Raw genomic sequence first — 22987 nt, forward strand, 5'->3', positions numbered from 1 at the left:
TTTGCCAGTCCATTTATACCATGGCTACTATCCTTTTAATATATCTATTTGTGTTAGAACATTGTGGGCAATGTTGTAAATCAATTATTATTATAATTTGTTATGGCAATATTGTAATTTTATATGATTTTTGCATCAATGTGAAGAAGTCATTTGGTTTTTCAGATGTTTAATTTGTTGAATAATCCCTGTCTGATAATTTCCATTCAATTAACAATTTCTCAATTAATAATCTTTTAAGGAAGATTTTTTTTGTCACATGAATTAAAATGCCACCAGTGCTTTCATACAATGAACAAAAATTTACTATATCACAATTTATTACTAAATGTCAAATATTGGGCAGGATGTTCAGCTCGTCTGGCCTGCCTAATAGGTAGCAAGGTGCGAGGTATGGGTTTGTGTATCAGTGTGTCTGTTGATTATCTCTGTGCCGTATGATGAAATGCCTATGTGATTGTGCTGCAACTAATTTCCCTACGGGGATAAATAAAGATTGATTGATAGAAATATTAGTAACAGCCTCATCATCCTGATTAGTCAGGCTCTAGGTGTAGGACTAGTACCAGAACAGAAAGTGAGGCATTGAATTGAATGGTTATCACTGGTATGAATGGTTACATTTAACCAAACACCTCAGAGAAAAGGTTTGTTTCTGTGAAATTTCTTCAGGGAACGCAGATTACAGGACCATACGGGCCTCCAGGACCTGAGGTTAGTAAATTTTCCTGCACGACATGTAACCTGAAACACATTTTTCTTCAGTATTCAGGCAAAACCTGTTTTGCATGTGGGAAAGGTGTAACTGGAGTGACCTTAAATATGGAAATGGAAGCTTGCAACTAAATAGGTTCCGTCAAACTCAGCTGGCCTTTTTTGTGTTTTTTGTCTGTGTGTGAAGGGAGAGCCAGGGTCTCCTGGAGTCAGAGGACTAGTAGGACCACGAGGAGACCCCGGGGAGCTGGTGAGGACTGTCCTCTGTTTGCTGTGTGAGTAACAGAGTCCACCACATGTTGGCATCTCTCCGTAACTGGCGTCCCTCTGTCTCCTCTCAGGGCCCCCCAGGGCGGCCAGGCCTTAACGGAGCTGATGGGATACCAGGTCCCCCTGGAAACATCATGCTCATACCGGTAGGATGAAGATACTTTTGTGTTGCCTGAGGCCTTACATGCTGCATTGATGTTGCTATGGCAGTTATTTGGTCCTATTAACCCTTAACATAACCCGGGGGTAAATGGGAACCTTTGAATGTCAACGTAACTGAGAAATGAGCTGCCTCAGGATTGTTACATAAATTTGTTTGACTTTGCAAGTAAGGCCATCACCTTCCCCTCAGCTAGCTTTCCACAACCCCTTCAAAACATGTGTTCTTTATAGGTGTCAATCAGATTTTTAACCAAGCATTCAGTTTAGCTCTACAGTATGTTACTGGATATACTATTTGTTTACTGCAATGTTTGTGTGAAATTAGTCAGCTGTGGTCAAATGACACAAACATACTCCTTTGTTTTACTGATTTCCTTAAAAAGTAACTGGGGGTTGACTTCTGGTCACTGTTAAGGCCACAAAATATGATTCACATTATTTTCATATTCATCAAAGCATACAGAGACCCCTTGTAAGTTATTCAGATGTTTCTTTTAAATCCTATTAATGTAAGACTTGAATAGCAGTACTACATTATGGCCACTAGGTGGGGGTATTGACTGTGTCTCTGTGTGTGTGTGTGTTTGTGTGTGTGTGCAGTTCCAGTCGGGTAGTAATCAGAAGACAGGTACTGGGGTTTCTGCACAGGAGGCGCAGGCTCAGGCCATCCTGCAGCAGACCAAGGTATTCAAACTTTAGAAATATTACCACCACCTCTTAAACACGCACAGAGCTGATGTCCAACTACTGCAGTTTGTGTGTTGCTTTCTGACTCCTTCTTCTCCCTCTTCTAGCTGGCTATGAAGGGACCTCCAGGGCCACTCGGTCTCAGGGGAAGACCTGGAACACTGGTGGGTGAGATCACATCATGTTGCCATTTTGTTGTTTGGTGTGTGTGTATCCCTGCATATTGTTTTTTTCTGAATAAGGAGACGGGGAGGTGCATGTGAAGGATGAATAATCTGTTTTTGTTTTTCAAGATTAAGCACAATAAAGCGATTTGGTCATGCTTCTCTGGTACTTAGAAACATTACAAGATTTTAAAAATACTTACGCAGACTGAACATTACTGGACACTTCAGACCGACAAATGCATGACGAGGCAGCAAAACACAAGTCAGATAAGGTGAATCAGAACATCCCCTGTTTTAGCACACTTCTTTACACACAAACTTCTTCTAATTGGGGTGTTTGCTGTGTTGCATTCACCTCCTGGTTAGTGCTTGGTTACAAAAATGTTGTTCAGGAACTCACTCCCAAAGCAGTGGAAACAAACGTTGCATCTTAAGTTAAAGGTCCTTAAGTTCACTGTAGTGGAAAATTCAAATTGGTAGATTTATACACTACATGTATACACACATGCAGGCAACTAATTGTCGTAAACTTTTTTCCCAGGGTGCACCAGGTCCATCTGGGCTAAAGGGGACCACTGGAGACATGGGGCCACCTGTGAGTTAACTGGTTGTCACGGCAACAGACTGTATAACAAGCAACTCATTTGAGAACCAACTCTACCGCTCTGTTTCTACTTTTTGTTTTCTTAGGGTCCTCCAGGACTGCCAGGTATCCCGGGCCAGAACGGACGACTCGGAAAAATGGTGAGACTATTTACTGCAGTCTTTTCTCTGTAATCTGTTGTCATCTTGTTGTTCCACGCAATGACCACGTGATAGTCTTTTCTCTTTAACTCAAACATTTAGAGTATGTCGTTGAGGAATGTGTCTAACTTGTTTGTGTTTGTTTATAAGGGTCAAGCGGGTACAGATGGGGGCCGTGGTTCAATAGGCGAGGCTGGAGCAAAGGTGAAGAAGAACTGATATCACGGTCTCAATCTTCACCTACTTCTTAAAATATGAACTAATCTGTCTCTTTTTTCTCAAGGGGGATAGAGGATTTGAAGGCTTGCCAGGTCTCCCTGGAAACAAAGGACACAAGGTAAGTTGTCTGGCTGAATGGGTGAGTGGTGGTAAGCAGATAATTCATAATACCAATAACCAACCTCCATGTGTGTATTTTCACAGGGGGACAGGGGTAAGCCGGGCCCTACAGGTCCTGCTGGAGAGCCAGGAGAAAAGGTGAGAAGTCACTGTGGCTGTTGGTATTCATGTTTTGCAGGATTGTGTTTCTGTATGTGAAGGATTTCTTCGTGTTTGTGTTTTTCACAGGGCTCTGAAGGGCCAGCTGGGCCAAGAGGACAACCAGGTGATGCTGTAAGTGTCAACACACAATCAAAAAATTCGGCAATGAGATAATGTTGTGGTGAATTGGCGCTTTATAAATAAAATTGAATTTAAATGAAAAAACACAAATATATACAATAAATTACTAATTTGAATCCACAAAAATTTTATTTAATGTAGCATTTTTCTAAAACACAATTACATATACATTCAATTATGCCTGTTTTTCAAACGCATACATACAGACACACACACCGTGTATCTATACATATAAGGAACCTCAGAATGCTTTCCCTACCCTTTAACCTTAAACTACATGCCCAACCACAACGCTTAGATTAGAAGATTGATACCACTTTGTATGGTGAGCTTAGCATAGCACAAAGACTGGACCCAGGGGAAAACAGTGTGCCTGGCTGTGTCCAAAGGAAATTCATTGCGCTTTGGAGGTATTGGTAGGCAGTTTTTTCCTTGGACAGAGCCAAGCTAGCTGCTTCCCCTAACTGGCTGGTGACATTAGCAGCCTTTAGCTGTATCTTTTATCCAAAGCGCCTTACTATATATGTCAGAGATTGCACGCCTCTGGACTCAACTAGGGGTTAAGTGTCTTGCTCAGGGACACATTAACATAATGATGTGAGAGTAGAATGCATCTTTTAATCTAACTCTCAGCAAGAACAATATATACTAATATACAACACAAGAGTCTAAAACACTACATTTTAATTTAACTATGCCAGATACCCTACCACACACAAATAGATACCCATGCACTATACCTTCTGTACTTCTATATGAAGATAATAGATTCCCTAGCCACTTACCTTAACCCTAAAACCAAGCCTTGATCCTTAAACAGCCCTTTGAAGAAGTGAGGAGTAGCCAAAATATTCAGACTTTCCAAAATTGTCCTCACTCTACTGCAAAATCTAAAATTCTTATTGGTCCTCACAAAGAAGTATAAAGGCACACATACTCAATTATATGCAATTATACTTCATCAAATGTAACTGATGTGTATTTCAGGGTCCCAGAGGTCTGAATGGCCCCAGAGGTCGTCCTGGTCCCCCAGGTCAGACTGTGAGTATGACATTTACACTTTTTCATACATACCACCTCTGTGTATGCGCGCACACACACACACACACACACACACACACACACACACACACACACACATACACACGCGCGCGCATGCACAACATTCACAGTCACACGCATTAATCTCTACCCTTGACAACAGTAAAAGACATTAGACATCAGTAATCTCCCTGGTGTCTCTCCTCTGTGTTTATCCATGCAGCATTAATAAGGCTCTTTTCACCTCCAACATAAATCCAACTGTGGTGTCGCTATCAGATGATATCACGTTAATGCCTAGTCATGATGTAACTATAGTTTTCCATTTGTTAACATGATGTTATGTAATTCTTATCTCATCTGAGAAAATGACTGTTTCTCTGCCAGGTACATCACACAGGTACAACACCTCAAGCTGTTTCTTTCTAGTTTGCAATACTTGCACTAGGTTTGCACTTGTTACCATCTGATAGGACACAGAAGAAGGATTTTTTAAAATGCATATTTATGTTGGTGTTAATTAATTAAGCATTAAACGCCTCAAGCAGGGAGGTATTAGAGCCGTAACCAACAGTGTGGTTGATTTGGTTGGTTTATTTAGTTGTTGTACCAGGAGTCTCATGTAACAAGCCTTAGGAAAGCCTCCTATATTCTTTAGTCAGACAGGAAAAGAAAATGTGTTTTAGAAATAAAGGGTTAATTTGAAAGAAAACAACATGCATTTCTTTTAAAAGTCTGGCCACAGGGGAAAACAGTGTGCTTGGCTGTGTCCAAAGGAAATTCATTGCGCTTTGGAGGCTTGGAGGCGCTTTTAAAAACCAGAAAAAAAATAAGTCCCCTCCCTTAACAGTCTTCCTTTCTCTCCTCACAGGGCATTCGAGGAATTGATGGGGTTCAAGGTTCAAAGGGAAACATAGTGAGTGTAATAATGGTAGTAGACAGTAGATCCTGATAGCAAAATACTTCCCATGACATTGTTTTGTGTTTGTAACAGGGATCCCCAGGAGAAATCGGAGCACCCGGACAGCAAGGCAACCCTGGAATCCTGGTACAAGCAGAGAGCAGTTACTAACAAAAAAAATGTCATATGTGCATACACAAAAATCCACATGCTCCATCTCTCCTACAGGGTTTTCCTGGTGCTCAGGGGTTAGTAGGGCTGCCAGGAGAGAAGGTAAGACCCTTGTAGTTAGATTTTTTACTTTGGGGTGAAGGAGTTGCGACCAATTAACTGATCTTTGTCACCTCAGGGGCCTCAAGGGAAGAAAGGGATGCAGGGCTTACCTGGAAACGACGGGCCCCAAGTAAGTACAGGCATGTTTGTACTCATGTACGTCTGAGGACTCTTATTGACACAATACATTTCCTAGTCCCTAATCCTTAACTTAACATCATAGCTACATGCCTAACTACAGAATATGTCCTCTTGTCAATAGGGTCACCCTGGAAGAGAAGGTACTCCAGGTGAAAAAGGACTGCCGGTGAGTCTGTTGTATGCATGTATCTGTGTCTGTGTACAATGCATGTATAATGTGTTGCTGTAGTTACAGTTGACTTAAAGTAATAGTTTGACATTTTGGGAAGTATGTAATTGTTTTCTTGCCATGTGCTCCCAGCTCACAACTTGTGATTTACACTTTTTTTTTTTTGCAAATTAAATAAAACGGATTAATGTGTTTTCGAGAAGCTGGTAGGCGGATTTTGTTACCTTTTTCACAGAGCCAGGCTAACTCTTTTCTCTTATTTCCAGTCTTTGTCCCAAGCTAAGATAACAGGTATCTGGCTGTAGCTTCATATTCAACAGACCGATATCAGAGTGGCATCAGTTCTCTCATCTAACTCTCAAGAGAACGAATAAACATATTTCCCAGATTGTTCCTTTAATGTGTGTTTTCATTTGTAGGGTCCTCTAGGTGTGCAGGGGCCTGTTGGATACCCTGGACAACGAGGAGTTAAGGTATTCCTGCTATGGTGTACAAACCTTGTATTACAGATTCACTGACTTTAACGTCATCTAATGAATTTCATGGTCCTCAATTGGTTGAGGAAATCTTTTGAAACCCCATTCAATAAATTAAAAGAATAACAGTATTTATTTATTTATTTTTTTACAGCTGAAAGGTTTTCACTACCTTATCATCTTGTAGCCAAAGAAATAAGATGATTATGATTTTCGCTGCCAGCCAATCAAATTTAATGGGACAGCATGCAAGCAATTTGAAGTTATATTATATGTGTATAGGTATTTTTCTTGTTGACTTCCAGTGTGTTTTTTCTTTGCTGTTTGACAGGGAGCAGATGGAATCAGAGGATTAAAGGGAAGCAAAGGCGAAAAGGTGAGAGAGACAGAGAAGTGGCAGAGTCTGTACACATTCAGAATGTTTTGTTGACTGAAAAGATCATATTACCTCCACAGATCAAGATGCATGCTGTTTTTCATTATCAACTAGGGTTTTATGTCTGTTAAACTGGACTGTCTTGCTGTCTCCTCCAATTCATTCTGTCTGCAGGGAGAGGATGGTTTCCCTGGGGCAAAAGGGGAAATGGGAGCAAAAGGGGACGTTGGAGACAACGGACTTCCAGGTGGACGAGGAGAAGATGGGCCTGAGGGGCCCAAAGGCCAGTTGGGTCCTCAAGGAGAGGCTGGCCTTCTTGGTATTTCTGGAGAGAAGGTACAGAGCTAAGTTAGCATTTAGAAGGCTAATCAACATTGATCAAAATATCAGTAAATATTGTTGTCATCTTGAACAAAAACCTATACAAGATGAGTTAAGAGTCAAACTATTTCTCTTTTTTAAGGGGAAACTGGGAGTTCCTGGTCTGCCAGGATATACTGGGCGCCAGGGACCGAAGGTAAAATAAATAATCAATGATTGATTACATGAATGTAGAACAGGTTACCTCATGTAGTATATATAATTTGTATAAATTGAACGTATCTTCATCCTCCCCAGGGTTCTGAAGGATTTCCTGGTGCACTGGGAGCTGCAGGAGAGAAAGGGAAAAAAGTGAGTACAGGGTTTAAAATCATGACAATATTATTTCAGGAAACCACAATTCCATTAATGTTCTGTCTTTTGTGGTTTTACCCAGGGACCTGTCGGACAACCAGGAGGCGCAGGCCAGAGGGGTCCAAATGTGAGTGCTGTGTCTCAAAACATTCTCTAGTTCAGTTGGGAATTAATTGCACAGAAAGTGAGATTTATTTGAAAAAGATATTCTACTGCTAGAAAATCAAGAGCACCCTAATGTCAGAATGTACTTTTCAAACTGGTAACTCAGGTGATTAGACAGAGAGCGCTTAACACCTGCCCCCTGTCCCTGATATCTTCTCTTAAGGGTTTTCCTTTAGAAAGTCAATTTGAACAAAGAGCTATCACAAGCCTTTAGCATTCAGAAACGATTTTGATTAAAATGGCCTGATGTTCAAATTGAATGTACAGTATAGCAGTGGGGAACCATTTTAGTTATCAACATACTTGAGGAATATGGAGTAACATCACTACACTACACCGGAGTTGGTGGAGACCAAAAACAGAACTAAAAGAGAATGAATGTTGGACGTTGTGAGGGGCCAGAAACGAAAACTAATACTTTACTCTTGGATATGTAAATAGGAAACTGTTTGCTAACAGGTTTGCCATATTTACTGAAAGTGCATAATATGTCAGTAGCGCATTTACAGCTAGGTCTCACTCATGTTTCTTCTATGGCAGGGTGCACGAGGTGCCAGAGGGGCAAAAGGGCCTACGGGAAAATCAGGAGAAAAGGTCTGCTGACTCTTCTCTCAGCCAATCAGTCATTGGGGTGAAATCACATACACTATTAGCTGTGCTTCACCAACTTCTATCCATCACTTCCTCCATGTTCTTCTTCCTGCTTACATTTTAACAGGGTGCCTCTGGACATGATGGCGTCCCAGGATCTCCTGGAGAGAGGGTAAGAAAAACACTGTTAATATATGTTATTAATGTATTGATCATTTGATTGCTTGCTTTTTATATTGGGTGGTTATGTTTTTTAGGGACCTCAAGGGCCGCAGGGAAGGAATGGAGAGCCAGGACCTAAGGGAGCAAGTGTGAGTTGTGACAAAAAGACACATTCACGCATAAACACAAATTCAGAATTGATTCATTAGTCATAATCTTTATTTGTAATTGTGTGTATTAGAATAAATATTTATTCCACCACCAACTTCATGCAGGGGGGCACCAGCACGCAGAAAGTCATGATGCATGATGCATTTTTGATCTTGTGCTGTATTTGATGCTCTGTTGATGATTGTATGTTGTTCCTCAAATGTAAGTCTCTTTGGATAAAAGCATCTGCCAAATGAGTAAATGTAAATGGTAAAAAAGCAGTGCATTACATGTCCTCCACTGGAAGGGCACCCTAGAGGGCACTTACCACATTTTATCTACCATAGGGGCATCCAGGAGGGCTCTTCTGCAGGGATTTTTTCAAACATAGGGACACCAGTTGCTACACTCTACCCAGTTGTTGTTGCCTAAAATCTCAATGTTATATACATAGCAAAATAAGAACAAGAGTCATCTAAAAGCCTTCACATTGAAAACACAATCTTCCAAATACACACATGTTAGCAAACAAATGACTTTGACCACTGAGTATGAGTATCAGATCTTTACGGTCCAAGGGATGTTCACAAGTCTCTGATGATAAAATTGTTTGTGACTGAGAATGCACTGGAATTAAATTCTAGTAATATGCTGATATGAATCATTCACAGTGGCCTACAGGGGACAGTCAGAATGCAAGGAGGGTGAAATGTAAAAAAAGTTCTTATGACTGTTCAGACCATTTTTTTGCCCCTCCTCTTTAACATGATGGACATTACATGAACTTGGTAGGCAAGTTTATATCCTGACCTCACATTAATTTCTCACCTTGGTCTTGGTTTATGTGTCTGTGTGGTTCTGTGTGTGTGTGTGTGTGTGTGTGTGTGTAGGGTCCTTCTGGAAAGGATGGACTTCCAGGTCACCCAGGTCAAAGAGGAGAGCCGGTGAGTGAGGTCACATTTCATAAAAGTTCATCAGTTGCTGCATTTTTTTCTTTGAGAAATTGTCTTGACCACACACACACACACACACACACACACACACACACACACACACACACACACACACACACACACACACACCAGAATATGTTTTCTACCCATCTTTTTCTGTGACTGCAGGGATTCCAAGGGAAGACGGGACCTCCAGGACCCTCAGGTGTTGTGGGGCCACAGGTGAGCTCAACAATGTGAATGGATTTTCTTGTACTTCATGTCTGTATTCATGTCATTGACCCAATCACATGTGTGCCTCAGGGCAAATCAGGTGAACCTGGTCCAACAGGGGACCGTGGTCACCCAGGGGCCCCAGGTGTACCTGGAGAGCATGGTTTGCCTGGGACTGCTGGGAAGGAAGGTGGAAAGGTGGGTCCGCACATTCACTCACACACAAATACTGATAATCATCATCTCATAGAGTGATCATTTGTGTTTTGATTGTACAATGATTTTTGTTTCACTCAGGGTGATCCAGGTTTCCATGGGACACCTGGGAAGAGTGGTCCCACAGGACTGAAAGGGTTCAGAGGGAGCAGAGGAGCCCCTGGAATTATGGTAACACACAATCACAAAAATACACACACACCACACTTACTTGATTTATTAATATTATAAATTATATAAGCTACATAGTACAAATTATTTGATCTTTCCAGGGACCTCCTGGTCTGAAAGGAGGATCAGGACCTACTGGATCCCAAGGAGCCATAGTGAGTTACAAAACATCTCTTTTGTTACTACAGTTCATGTGTAGGATGCCTTCTAAATTGTTTTTTTGTTTACGAATTGAAAGCAAATGTCTTTGTACTTGTGAACATTTTCAGTGCAATACTTAAGTTCAATGAGGCCATGATCACCTGATTTCCACTAAACAATTCACATGTAAATTGTAATTTACTATCAATTTACTATGTAATTAACTATCAAACAACCATTATGATTCCAGCAGTTTTTATGCATCCTTTTCTTTCAGTACCTCAGTACTTTTAATTTCCAAGTAGTTCAAAGACCATCATGTCTTGTCTGTAGGGGGCGACGGGTGAGAGGGGCCCTCCAGGACCAGCAGGTGCCATTGGACAGCCTGGTCGGGCCGGATCAATCGGAGGACCTGGACCAATGGGAGAGAAGGGCGAGCCAGTAATTACATCTAATTCCTTTTTTCTACAAACTGTATTTAGTAGTTCTTTTATTATGTATTATGCAGAATAACACATGTTGAATGTGTTTGTGTTCCAGGGAGAGAAGGGACCAATTGGACCAGCAGGTCAGGATGGAGATCAGGGACATGTAGGGATGCCTGGGGTTACGGGCCCTGCAGGACCTTCAGGAGATGATGGGGATAAGGTAAACTGTTGTGTGTGATTCAGAGGTAGAGAGAGTTGTATGTCTGTCCTGTGGCAATAAATTGTGTCCTCCGTGTGTGTGTGTGTGTGTGTGTGTGTGTGTGTGTGTGTGTGTGTGTGTGTGCGTGTCCACAGGGAGAGCAAGGAGAACCAGGGCAGAAAGGCAGCAAAGGAGACAAAGGGGAATCAGTAAGTCTGAAGCTGGAGAAGTACATCAACATGGACTGTTCTTCATAACAAGAGTAGATGTGATCAAGATAATTTCTCTCTCTACCCCCACAGGGCCCCGCAGGCCCCACTGGTACTCAAGGGGTAATTGGTCAGCCAGGACTTCCGGTGAGTCTGCTCTAATGTTTGTATTATGTTTATCTCTGTTCAAGACTTCAAATCGCGAAATTATAAAAACCTAGAGAAAACCTAGTTAGATGCTATCTCATTGTTTCTGGCTTTTATAACTCTTGCGTTAATGTTTATCTTGGGTCAGGAGGATTTTAGGACTCATGACACTTTAATATGTTAAAGGAATAATGACATTTTTTTGAAAACTATGCTTATTTGCTATCTTGTTGAGTGTTTAGCTTAGCTTAGCATAACCTTGCACCTGGAAAGCCCATGTATTAACACGTTGTAACTTAGTTGGTTTTGTGGTTTTAGAGGTTTTGAGGTAATTGTGATCATGAGTTAGCCATGTAACCCACAGAGAGTATAGCAAGTCACTTCGCCTGGCCAAGAAATAGGGGAGCACACATAATACCCCGTAGTACCATAACCTGTCATTTTTACATTTAGTTTTTTGTATGGATTTAACAAACAAGATACAGAATAAAATAAAAATGAGCTCTCTTAAGTGCTTTTGTTACAGTTAGACAGACCCAGGCTAGCTGTTTTCCCCTATTGCCAGTCTTTGTGTTAAGCTAAGCTAAGTTTACCAGCGTCTGGCTATAGCTCAATGTTTACCTTACAGACATTAGATTGACATCAATCTTTTCATGTAACCTCCTGTTGTAAGAAAGCAAATAAATGTGTTTCTCAAAACATTGAACCATTGTTTAAAGCAATGGCCTGAGGAGTTGTAACCAAAAAGTCCAACATATAAAAACATAATTTTTAACAATACTTCATTATCATTTTAAGTCATAAAGACGTTCACTGTTCACTCTCCTCTGTGTACATGTAACCTCCTGCTGTAAGAAAGCAAATAAATGTGTTTCTCAAAACATTGAACCATTGTTTAAAGCAATGGCCTGAGGAGTTGTAACCAAAAAGTCCAACATATAAAAACATAATTTTTAACAATACTTCATTATCATTTTAAGTCATAAAGACGTTCACTGTTCACTCTCCTCTGTGTACCAGGGTCTAGATGGACTACTGGGTCCCCGGGGCCAGCAGGGCATGTACGGTCCGAAAGGAGATGAGGGTCTCCGTGGCTTTAAGGGCCTTAAAGGACCAATAGGATTACAGGTGAGATTTGTATAGCAGTCACGGTGCAGATCATTGAAGCAATATCTTGGAGTGAACTTGGAGCTCTTCACTTTAATCCTCTAATCCCATGTTTGGTTTTCAAGGGCATGCCCGGTCTACCAGGAGAGAAGGGTGAGAGTGGCCATGTGGGACTAATGGTGAGCTTTATTCCAGTTTAGTCCCTTATTTACATCACATTTTCCTTTGTTACACAAATGAATAAACTGCTGTTATTTCTCCCATGTTACATAACCTGGTTGTAGGGTCCACCTGGTCAACAAGGCCCTAATGGTCCTCAAGGACCTGTTGGGGGACAGGTAAGTCTCACAGTAATATGAATGCATTATCTTTTATTTGAGCACTTGCATTGAATTCTGAAGAAAAACTGTGATCTCTGTGTTGTGCAGGGTCCGACTGGTCGACCCGGGATGGTAGGACAACCAGGTATTGTTGGAGAGAAGGTAAAGAAATTAACTCATATATTTTGCATACACATTGCATGACAACGCTCCTTCCATAACAAATTGTCTCTTACACATAATTTCTTTCTCTCTAAGGGGGAGGATGGCGAAGCAGGTGACCCTGGTTCAGTTGGTGTTCCAGGAAGGCTAGTGAGTTTGTTTGATTTTTGGGGGGTCAAAAGATGATCAAAGGCATCTTCAAATTTTCTCCATCTATCTTCGTTTTTGAAGTTTCTTGCTCTTCTCCTTTGCCCCAGCCATCTTATCGCTCACTCTGCTCCTTTGGTACTTTAGGGAGGAAAAGGAGACCAGGGGGAGAAGGGAGATACGGGCCCTTCAGGAGCAGCTGGTCCCCCAGGAGCCAGGGGCACCGCAGGAGAGGATGGAGCCAAGGGCAATGCTGTGAGAAACAATCATTCTAATAAACTCTTAAATACTGTACCGTTGGTACAGGTGCTGGTCATATAATTAGAATATCATCAAAAAGTTGATTTATTTCAGTAATTCCATTCAAAAAGTGAAACTTGTATAATATATACATTCATTCCACACAGACTGATATATTTCAAGTGTTCATTCCTCTTACTTTGATGATTATAACTGACAACTATGAAAACCCCAAAATCAGTATCTCAGAAAATTAGAATATTGTGAAAAGGTTCAATATTGAAGACACCTGGTGCCACACTCTAATCAGCTAATTAACTCAAAACACCTGCAAAGGCCTTTAAATGGTCTCTCAGTCCAGTTCTGTAGGCTACACAATCATGGGGAAGACTGCTGACTTGACAGCTGTCCAAAAGACGACCATTGACACCTTGCACAAGGAGGGCAAGACACAAAAGGTCATTGCTGAAGAGGCTGGCTGTTCACAGAGCTCTGTGTCCAAGCACATTAATAGAGAGGCGAAGGGAAGGAAAAGATGTAGTAGAAAAAGTGTACAAGCAATAGGGATAACCGCACCCTGGAGAGGATTGTGAAACAAAACCCATTCAAAAATGTGGGGAGATTCACAAAGAGTGGACTGCAGCTGGAGTCAGTGCTTCAAGAACCACCACGCACAGACGTATGGAAGACATGGGTTTCAGCTGTCGCATTCCTTGTGTCAAGCCACTCTTGAACAAGACACAGCGTCAGAAGCGTCTCGCTTGGGCTAAAGACAAAAAGGACTGGACTGCTGCTGAGTGGTCCAAAGTTATGTTCTCTGATGAAAGTAAATTTTGCATTTCCTTTGGAAATCAAGGTCCCAGAGTCTGGAGGAAGAGAGGAGAGGCACAGAATCCACGTTGCTTGAAGTCCAGTGTAAAGTTTCCACAGTCAGTGATGGTTTGGGGTGCCATGTCATCTGCTGGTGTTGGTCCACTGTGTTTTCTGAGGTCCAAGGTCAACGCAGCCGTCTACCAGGAAGTTTTAGAGCACTTCATGCTTCCTGCTGCTGACCAACTTTATGGAGATGCAGATTTCATTTTCCAACAGGACTTGGCACCTGCACACAGTGCCAAAGCTACCAGTACCTGGTTTAAGGACCATGGTATCCCTGTTCTTAATTGGCCAGCAAACTCGCCTGACCTTAAACCTATAGAAAATCTATGTGGTATTGTGAAGAGGAAGATGCGATACGCCAGACCCAACAATGCAGAAGAGCTGAAGGCCACTATCAGAGCAACCTGGGCTCTCATAACACCTGAGCCGTGCCACAGACTGATCGACTCCATGCCACGCCGCATTGCTGCAGTAATTCAGGCAAAAGGGCCCCAACTAAGTATTGAGTTCTGTACATGCTCATACTTTTCAGTTGGCCAACGTTTCTAAAAATCCTTTTTTTGTATTGGTCTTAGTAATTTAATAATTTTTGGAGATACTGAATTTGGGATTTTCATTAGTTGTCAGTTTTAATCATCACAATTAAATGAAATAAACATTTGAAATATATCAGTCTGTGTGTAATGAATGAATATAATATCCAAGTTTCACTTTTTGAATGGAATTACTGAAATAAATCAACTTTTTGATGATATTCTAATTATATGACCAGCAATGTATACTGTACAATACATTGCGACACAAAGCAATAAACATATAAATTCTGGATTTGTGGCTGCCCATGCTGCAGTACTCTGGCTTCTATAGGAATCTGTCTAGAAGCTGCTGTTGCACTAATTGCTCTGTCTACCACAGAGCTATTGTGTACTAAACAGCTGAAGAAAGAAAGTTACATATTTCAAGTGAAAGCTAGCTGCGGCGGTAGCGTCTTCTAGTCTCATCAAAAGTTAAACTACATTTACTAGATTTTTCCATTGCTGAAAAATATAAATTTTGAGGAACTGACGTCTTGGTAGTTGAGTTTGGTGTGCTACACAAGTAAATGAGGCTGTAGCTCCAGCAACAGGGCTGGACTGGTAATCTGGTCAACAGAGGACAGAAAATCGGCCCTGGCATTTTTGGCCCAGGCGGCCCACCAAAATCGGTTGGACACTCCTCACCAATACACCATGCTTCCATATAACATGCTAGGGCTGGACAATTAATTGAAAAGTAATCTAAACCGAAATTCAGAGCTTCTAGCCAATGTAATTTTCCCATGTCGGTTATTTAATCCTGTTAATTTTTCCCCTTAAAACATACTACTGCCTGTGTATTCACATGACTCAACCCCCTCCAATCCTGCTCAGCTTCCAGACCAGAGTCATCTCCGGGAGATGCTAGCTAGTGCTAACTTCCTTCACTTTCCAACAGCTGGGGAAACAACAGACATTTGTTGACATTTGTTGTATTAATTTACACACTGTGACCTACACTGCAGATTAACTGCCAGATTGACAATTTACTCGCTCGCTTTCACCGTCACTGTCTGCGGCTCTATCTCTCTCTGATTCGCTCACCCTCTCACTAACAGCACACACATTGCACTGCTATTAAAAAGGACCTAATGATGTTACCTCCGCTGCTCTTATAACAGCACCTGTCATGTAGATATCCTTTGATGATTGAGAAGAGGAAGCTAGCAAAGCGTTGAGTGTTACTTTGCGCGCACAGTGTGTGGGTGAAAATGGTTAACTGTAGTAGAATATCTTGATATGTGCATGTCAACAAAATCGATTTTTTAGTTCTTTATTTGTTAATTTGAAAAAGTAAACCCAGCATTAAGAGTTGAGCATATTTACAGTAAAAACCTTGTCAGTGAACTATGAGGGCAAAAAACCCAAATAAACAACAACAATCAAAAACAAAATAATCATTCATTAATCGTAATCGATGTAAAATGTTCAATTAATCGTGATTATGATTTTAGGCCAAATCGTCCAGCCCTATGTATTCCCTAATGTAATACTCCCTAAACCAATGACAATGAGTGGTGCCACTCAGCTGGTTGGCCAGAGGTGGCCACAACTCATACTCAAGTACAAAAAGCCTACAATCATTTTCACAGCAGCGTGGGTTTAGCCAACGCCATACTGACAAATTAACTTCATCTCAGCCATTAGGACAGTTTGCCAAAGTTAAGACTACATTAGGAAACTATGCTAGCTACAAAAACAATGTCAAATAGCTTATGCACAGCTGTATGACAGCAGTGGGTGAAAGTCTCACTTTATGATAGTGTTATGATCATTGACCTTAACATTGTCTCTATGGCATGGTACACACATCACTTTGTGTTGAAAAGTGGTGAGGACATTTAAGGGCTCAGATTAGGGGTCTGACGAAACACTTAGCCCACGAGACGTGACATTGCACAAGATTGGGGTCATGAGAACAAGACAGTATTTTAAGTACTTTAATACTATCTAGAAAAAATATTTATTGGTGAAATATACGATTGGGGGATCGTATATGGGGGATTTTCTGCACCAATTTATGGTGGAAATGTCTTTATATATATAGAGGGAAACACGAAATTCATGTGGCAGGTGACAATTCAGAATATAAAATATAATAGAATATAATGCAATAATCAGTAGCTTATTTTTTTAGCTTAAGTTAATTTTTTTGGACAACCCAGATGTTTCTTCTATATTTATAATGCATTGCAGGTGCAAATAAACTTTTCTTATAGCATTCATTTGTTAATTAATATTTCTTAATTTTTAACATTTTTAACAAATGCTTTAAAAATTGTTGGAGACAACATCTGCCATTTCAAACTGCTCTCTCTGTCCCTCGGCCCTGCCACTCTGTCACTCTGCTTCGCTACATCACACCTCCTCCACACACAGTTAGAGATGCGATTGGGCCAGCCCAGTGTCAGTATAGAAAATGACCCAACGGGCCACTGTCCATGCTTTATGGGCCGGTCGTTGGCCCATTTTTTAAAACAGTTAAATAAATAAATAAACACCTGTTGGCCCACCGGGCATTTGCTGGTAGTACTGCATTTCCCTTTTGAATTCCATGAACATTATCCAAAGGCAAAGTGCAGTATCAGCATTTATATGTTATGTAGGCTTTATGGCATTGAAAATGATCAGCCTAAAAAGGCATAAATAAAGGCAATACAACTTTTCTATCTATCACACTTCACTGCTTCTGTAGTCACTGTCCTCTGGCTTTGTAGGACAGTATATCATTCAAAACACATTTATAGCCCATTATTCTGTGCTATCCAGTATACTTCTGTACTAGCTCAAACTCTCTCTCTCTCCTCAGGGTCCTATAGGTCTCACGGGAGACCTTGGACAACAGGGAGAGGCTGGACCCAATGTGAGTGCCTGCTTTTTCTGATCATCTTCCTCTTTTACTTCTTCTGCATCTGTAATTAAAAATTTTGGCAGTTATGGAACCATCTTGTCCAATGCAATAGCAAAAGCAGATCTTTCTGGGATTAAACACATTTCCTTGGTTTTTGTCTATGTGACTTGCATTGTATTTAAAAGAACAATTTGCTACGTAACATAAACATAGTCAAACAAAGCCTATACTTAAGGAAAGTCAAACATTGAAATTACATTCAAATCAAAGATCAATATGTAGAATCGTACATTAAACATAATTTGGAGCGAAGACAAAATTCTCATGCTCATTTAAGAACTGGTACATTTACATCTGGAAATTGAGTAAGAAATGATTATATTATTATAAAAATATAAAATAATAGAATATCAAATAATATTATTTTGCATTTCAATTCCCAATGCATAGCAACTTTGAAAAGTGTAGTTAAAAAAGCCTAATGTGTGGAGTTGAGTTTTTATATCAGTACCAACTGTATCCTCATGAAGGATGTTTTTTTTTTTTGTCAATTGGGTCAAACATCATCACATATTGTCTAGTTTGTTTGAATCATCGGCCCCTTTGTTATTGCTCTTTCTACATTAAATTATTCCATATTGCCATAAAGACAACCTCAGCTTTATTTTCTGGTGCAGAAGAATGTAGTTTTCCTGTGCCCACTATTTTTTTTGCCACTCATCAGGGTGTGGATGGTCTGCCCGGGTCCAAAGGAGACATAGGAGACCCTGGGAAATCTGTGAGCTCCTACCTTCATACACCATGACATTCAGTAATTCATAAACATAAAAGATGCTGTCATCATACAATGCAATGACTGGCCTTATAATTAGTTTTCTTTATATTGCTCAGGGACCACCAGGTGCGGCAGGAGAACCTGGACCACCTGGACCTCCTGGGCGAAGGGTTTGTGTGTTTTTGTGTTAATGTGTCAGTGCCTGCAGGGACCTCTGATGCACTCACTAATTTTCTACCCCATGTTTGATTAAGTAATAGATTAAACATCTTCCTCTGTTAGAATGAGGTTGAAGGTATTTTTCTCAGTGCATTGTCACTGTGTGTGTTTGTGCATCAGTGCATCTTTATGTCAGAAAGTTTTATTCAATGTTATAAAATGCTGCTCTTCAGGGCCACTTGGGAAAACAAGGGAAGGAAGGAAAGGCAGGCCTGAAAGGAGCGAAGGTGAGCGTTACAAACAACTGATTAATAACATCTGAATGCTCACAGCTTCTGAAGGTCACCCTATTCTCTGTCTGTTTCAGGGTGCTCCCGGTTTGGAGGGTCCCATAGGCAAGACAGGGCCTGTAGGTGCCCAGGGTCACCCTGGGAAACCTGGGCCTCAAGGTTTAAGAGGGATCCCTGGCCCTGCAGTAAGTCACAGGGTGAAGAATGAAGCAGTGGAAGTGGAGCATAAAAAAGATGGAGGTTAATTTATTTCTGTGTATCTTTCTCTCAGGGTGAGCAGGGTTTAAATGGACCCCCAGGCCAGACAGGACCCCCAGGTCCCATGGTAAGATGACTCATCAAAGCAAGCACATAATGGAGAAATACTATTAGAAATGAAAATTATTATTTTATTGATAGTTTAGGGACAGTATGATCAGAACACTCAAGTAAAGCAAGTTTTTATATGCACTTGCTACACTTCAGCTTTTATTTGACATCATCCTAACTTCATCTTCTCAGGGTCCACCGGGATTACCTGGACTGAAAGGAGACCATGGCAAGAAGGGAGACAAGGTGCGTGCATACTGTACATAAATAAACATTCACTCTGAACTTGACCTGACTTTGAACTTCAGCTGATTTGTGATATCGCTGCATATCGCAGGGTCATGGTGGTCTAATAGGTCTGATAGGGCCACCAGGAGACATGGGAGAGAAAGGCGACAGAGGACTGCCAGGAAACCAGGGACTACCTGGTCCAAAAGGAGATGAGGTGCTGAAAATATACACAAACACATACGCACAAGCCTGGATTACCAATTTGTCCGCGGGTTTGCCCTGTGTTAATTGGTTTGTGGGCACTGTCATTATAAGATAAGACAAGATCAAATTTATTGTCCCCGAAGGGAAATTTGTCTTGGGCATCAGTGCCGCATGAGGCTGCAGTAAGCAACAGTAACACATTTGGACTTTACATTCACATACATCATACAGTCCGCACCATACATTTACGTTACATTGCACATTACATTACAAGTCACAATCAGACCCTGCCCCTGTCAATAATTAATTACAGGTAAGTAGAACCTAAGTGAAATAAACCAATGAATTATTATATTCAATTGCACTTGAGCACATAAAGCAGAAACAATATAACAACACTAAAAGTACATCCACCACAATTCTATATAAAAAAGAAACACTTATATAAGACCTGGTTGATGAAAAAAATTGTTAGGTGTGTAAATGTATGCTAAATTCAGTTACATTGTTCAGTATGTTTTTGGTAAAGGATAAAACATAAACAGAATTCATTACATTAATGTAAAGCAACACATTCACACTAAATTGGTTTATGAGCCATAATTGCACTGGTAAAAATCAAGGTACTCAAAAATATGCATATGGTCAGTAAGTTAATAAAATTAAAAGGCATTGGATCTGTATTGCTCCAGTTTAATTACATGGATCAAAAACAATTAAATAATCAAGTACTTTGCTTACAGTGTTTATATATATATTTAGGCTATAGCTTGATTATAATTTGAACCATAGTGAACTATATTTTATTTACAGTACTGTATTACTGTATATTGTATTTTAATAATACACACCAAAGTAATTACATTTTTACAGTCATTTGAACAATGTCATATGTCACACATACTGTAGTTTCTCATACAGCTCTGATTAGCATGGTTTAGCTAAAATAAAACAGCTGAGACATTGTCAAAACCTTTCAGGTGACACTTTTTAAGGTTGAGTGAGCATGATTGGACTTTATTAGTGTAGTAAGTATAATTTGATTTATATAGTGTTCCCACCTGAACATGCACTTTGACACACAGCAAACACCCAAGGTAACTGAATGTTGTCCATCTTTAAAAGGACAAGGCTGGCAATGTATTCCATATTTTTCTAATTGGCATCACATCCCATAAAAAGATCAAAAACAGCAATGAATTTGTAGTAGTTACCTCCAGCAGATCTACTTGTTTTCTTAATCTGACAGTTTCATGTCTTTTATGTTAATGTCAGGGTCCGCTTGGTTCACCAGGTCCTCACGGTCCCCTTGGCCCCACGGGTCTGTCTGTGAGTATACAAGATAATCCTGACAGTACATGCAAAAATGAATCACCCTTGTTAGCATTGGGATTACTGGGACATTGTTTATCTTGTGTGTCTTAACTTTTAACTCTTTACCTCTCTCACAGGGTGCTATTGGTTTAAAGGGCTCAAAAGGAAACCAGGTAACTGTGATGCTCACTGTTTCATTGGATTGAATTAGTCACTTTGGAGCCTCATACCTCTCTACTGCCCTAAATTAATCCCTTTGCTCTGTGTGCATTTAGGGTCCAATTGGTCCCAGAGGAGACACTGGGCCTGCAGGACCTCCAGGACCACCAGTGAGTTCTGCTTATAGATTTAGTACAACTAACAACCATCAATAAAGTACAAAACTATAAAACTTCATCCCTGTTTCCAATGCTTCTTCCTCCCCTTTCTCATTTATAACTGCCTGCTTTAATCTGCTTTCCTCCCTACCTGTTTCTTTCCCTTTACCATTTTTCTTTCTCTCCTCTCCCCAGGGATTGCCAGCAGCTGGGATTTCCCCTCTGCCAGAGCGAGGACGGAGAAGGAGAACCCACACCTTGGTGGATGGTGCTACATTTGAAGTGGAAGAGGAGGAGGGGGATGCGATAGATGGAAGAGAAATGGATGCAGGGGGACCAGGCAGAGCAGCACGGTGGGATGAAGGAGAAGGAGGGCCAAGGCATGGAGGAAGTGTTTGCATCTCTGTCCTCTATGAAAGTAGAGGTGGAGGGTCTGCGTAACCCACAAGGGACGTACCACAGCCCCGCCCGCACCTGTAAGGAGCTCTGGCTCCTCCACCCAGATCTCCCCAACGGTACTTTATCAATTTGTGTCTCTGACCTTTTGTTTATCACAGCTGTTTGCCTGCAAGTCTTGACTCATTGTATCGGCCTGTCTTTCTTCCTATAGCTGTCCACGTGTCTGCTTCCTGTGTGATTTTTCTCTGTTTGGTGTTTTTGTTGTTGACACTGGTATTAGCAATGTGTTTTTTTACCCTCTGCCCTCCTCTACCCTTTCCTCTCTCTCCAGGTGAGTACTGGATAGATCCAAACCAGGGTTGCCATAGAGACTCCTTCAAGGTGTTTTGTAACTTCACTGCACAGGGAGAGACGTGTCTGTACCCTGACAGAAGTTCCAGTCGGTTAGTTTTCGTGCACACACACACACAGATTTTGAGCATTTGAAAAACTCTTCAAAGCTAACCGGAGCCTTTGACAAAAGCTGAATGATTTCTGGGAAAGAGATTAACATTATTTAGTCAATCGGTGTGTTGATTTAGTGAAGCTGAGCTGTACTTGAAGCTGATTGTTTTGTTTTGTTTGCTATCAGGTGAAGTTAGCAGCCTGGAAAGGGAGAAGCCCGGAACCTGGTACAGTAAATTCAGGAAAGGAAAACAGGTATAGTGTCATGGTTTTTATTGCTGCTTGTGCATGCCAGTGTACAACAATTTCATGGAAAAGGACTTACAATGTATAGTATAAATAGTTTAATTATAACACTGTTGCAAATGTAGGACATATGTTTGAATGATAATTAGCAGCAGTCAGCTATAACACAGAATGGATAGCGGTTGTTTATAGCGCCATGATATTTAATATGAAATTAATTTTTAAGCTTTTTAACCCTTCTGTATTATTCTAAACAGAAAGCAATAAATCAGCGTGTAGTATGACCAACGCACAATATTAGATAGATTAAACATGCACTGTTCTTTCTTGTAGGCCAGGCCTGTGTTTTGATGAAATTAGGATGCATGAATTATTATTATGAGCAATGGTGGAGAAGAAATATCAAATTATAATAATATGAGAAAGATAATTTGAGAGTCAGTCATGGCATTAAATAATAAGATATAATATCATCAGGTCGGCCTACCTACAGACCACAAGAAAAACAAATTCACCACAGTGTATTATACAGTAAGCGCTCAATACAAAACCCACAGTTCAACCACCAATTAATGAGTCCTTATCTCAGTTCCCATCTCCTAGGAGTCCGTCTTTCTATATCTCAGTAAGCAAACAAAAAATACTCAGTTTGAGGTTCAATTCAGAAGTTGGCCAACGGAAAGAAAACGCCTTTTGTGTTTAATAGACAAGCTTAGTAATTCTCCAACAACACCGGAGCCCCCCCGCAGCCTCTGATGCTGGTAAGCAGCGCACTGGCTGTAAGTAACTCATGACAGACTGGTCCAATTTCGGACATGTGAGTTTGATTTGAAACGCCGTTTCACAGATATTTCCTGAG

At 40.8% G+C, this 22987-nt stretch overlaps 1 protein-coding gene across 1 annotated transcript in view; it reads left to right on the forward strand.

Moving 5' to 3' along the window:
• The window catches only part of LOC119898869 (collagen alpha-1(XI) chain-like), a 48469-nt gene that overhangs the window by 15161 nt on the left and 10321 nt on the right, over nucleotides 1–22987 (forward strand). The window contains 55 exon segments of the mRNA XM_038713156.1: nucleotides 673–714; nucleotides 902–964; nucleotides 1056–1130; nucleotides 1747–1830; nucleotides 1941–1997; nucleotides 2542–2595; nucleotides 2691–2744; nucleotides 2895–2948; nucleotides 3028–3081; nucleotides 3168–3221; nucleotides 3312–3356; nucleotides 4353–4406; nucleotides 5278–5322; nucleotides 5401–5454; nucleotides 5536–5580; nucleotides 5657–5710; nucleotides 5843–5887; nucleotides 6310–6363; nucleotides 6698–6742; nucleotides 6917–7078; nucleotides 7206–7259; nucleotides 7361–7414; nucleotides 7500–7544; nucleotides 8123–8176; nucleotides 8301–8345; nucleotides 8431–8484; nucleotides 9376–9429; nucleotides 9607–9660; nucleotides 9742–9849; nucleotides 9949–10038; nucleotides 10140–10193; nucleotides 10513–10620; nucleotides 10720–10827; nucleotides 10962–11015; nucleotides 11109–11162; nucleotides 12183–12290; nucleotides 12395–12448; nucleotides 12554–12607; nucleotides 12698–12751; nucleotides 12848–12901; nucleotides 13046–13153; nucleotides 17399–17452; nucleotides 18165–18218; nucleotides 18332–18385; nucleotides 18608–18661; nucleotides 18742–18849; nucleotides 18936–18989; nucleotides 19166–19219; nucleotides 19311–19418; nucleotides 20684–20737; nucleotides 20860–20895; nucleotides 20998–21051; nucleotides 21235–21457; nucleotides 21770–21877; nucleotides 22070–22137. Coding sequence (XP_038569084.1) covers nucleotides 673–714; nucleotides 902–964; nucleotides 1056–1130; nucleotides 1747–1830; nucleotides 1941–1997; nucleotides 2542–2595; nucleotides 2691–2744; nucleotides 2895–2948; nucleotides 3028–3081; nucleotides 3168–3221; nucleotides 3312–3356; nucleotides 4353–4406; nucleotides 5278–5322; nucleotides 5401–5454; nucleotides 5536–5580; nucleotides 5657–5710; nucleotides 5843–5887; nucleotides 6310–6363; nucleotides 6698–6742; nucleotides 6917–7078; nucleotides 7206–7259; nucleotides 7361–7414; nucleotides 7500–7544; nucleotides 8123–8176; nucleotides 8301–8345; nucleotides 8431–8484; nucleotides 9376–9429; nucleotides 9607–9660; nucleotides 9742–9849; nucleotides 9949–10038; nucleotides 10140–10193; nucleotides 10513–10620; nucleotides 10720–10827; nucleotides 10962–11015; nucleotides 11109–11162; nucleotides 12183–12290; nucleotides 12395–12448; nucleotides 12554–12607; nucleotides 12698–12751; nucleotides 12848–12901; nucleotides 13046–13153; nucleotides 17399–17452; nucleotides 18165–18218; nucleotides 18332–18385; nucleotides 18608–18661; nucleotides 18742–18849; nucleotides 18936–18989; nucleotides 19166–19219; nucleotides 19311–19418; nucleotides 20684–20737; nucleotides 20860–20895; nucleotides 20998–21051; nucleotides 21235–21457; nucleotides 21770–21877; nucleotides 22070–22137 — 3699 coding nt within the window.

The sequence above is a fragment of the Micropterus salmoides genome, unplaced genomic scaffold, assembly GCF_014851395.1.
Source record: "Micropterus salmoides isolate LMB-PRFRI ecotype aquatic unplaced genomic scaffold, ASM1485139v1 Ms_hic_scaffold_12, whole genome shotgun sequence".
NCBI classification, from domain to species: Eukaryota; Metazoa; Chordata; class Actinopteri; order Centrarchiformes; family Centrarchidae; genus Micropterus; species Micropterus salmoides.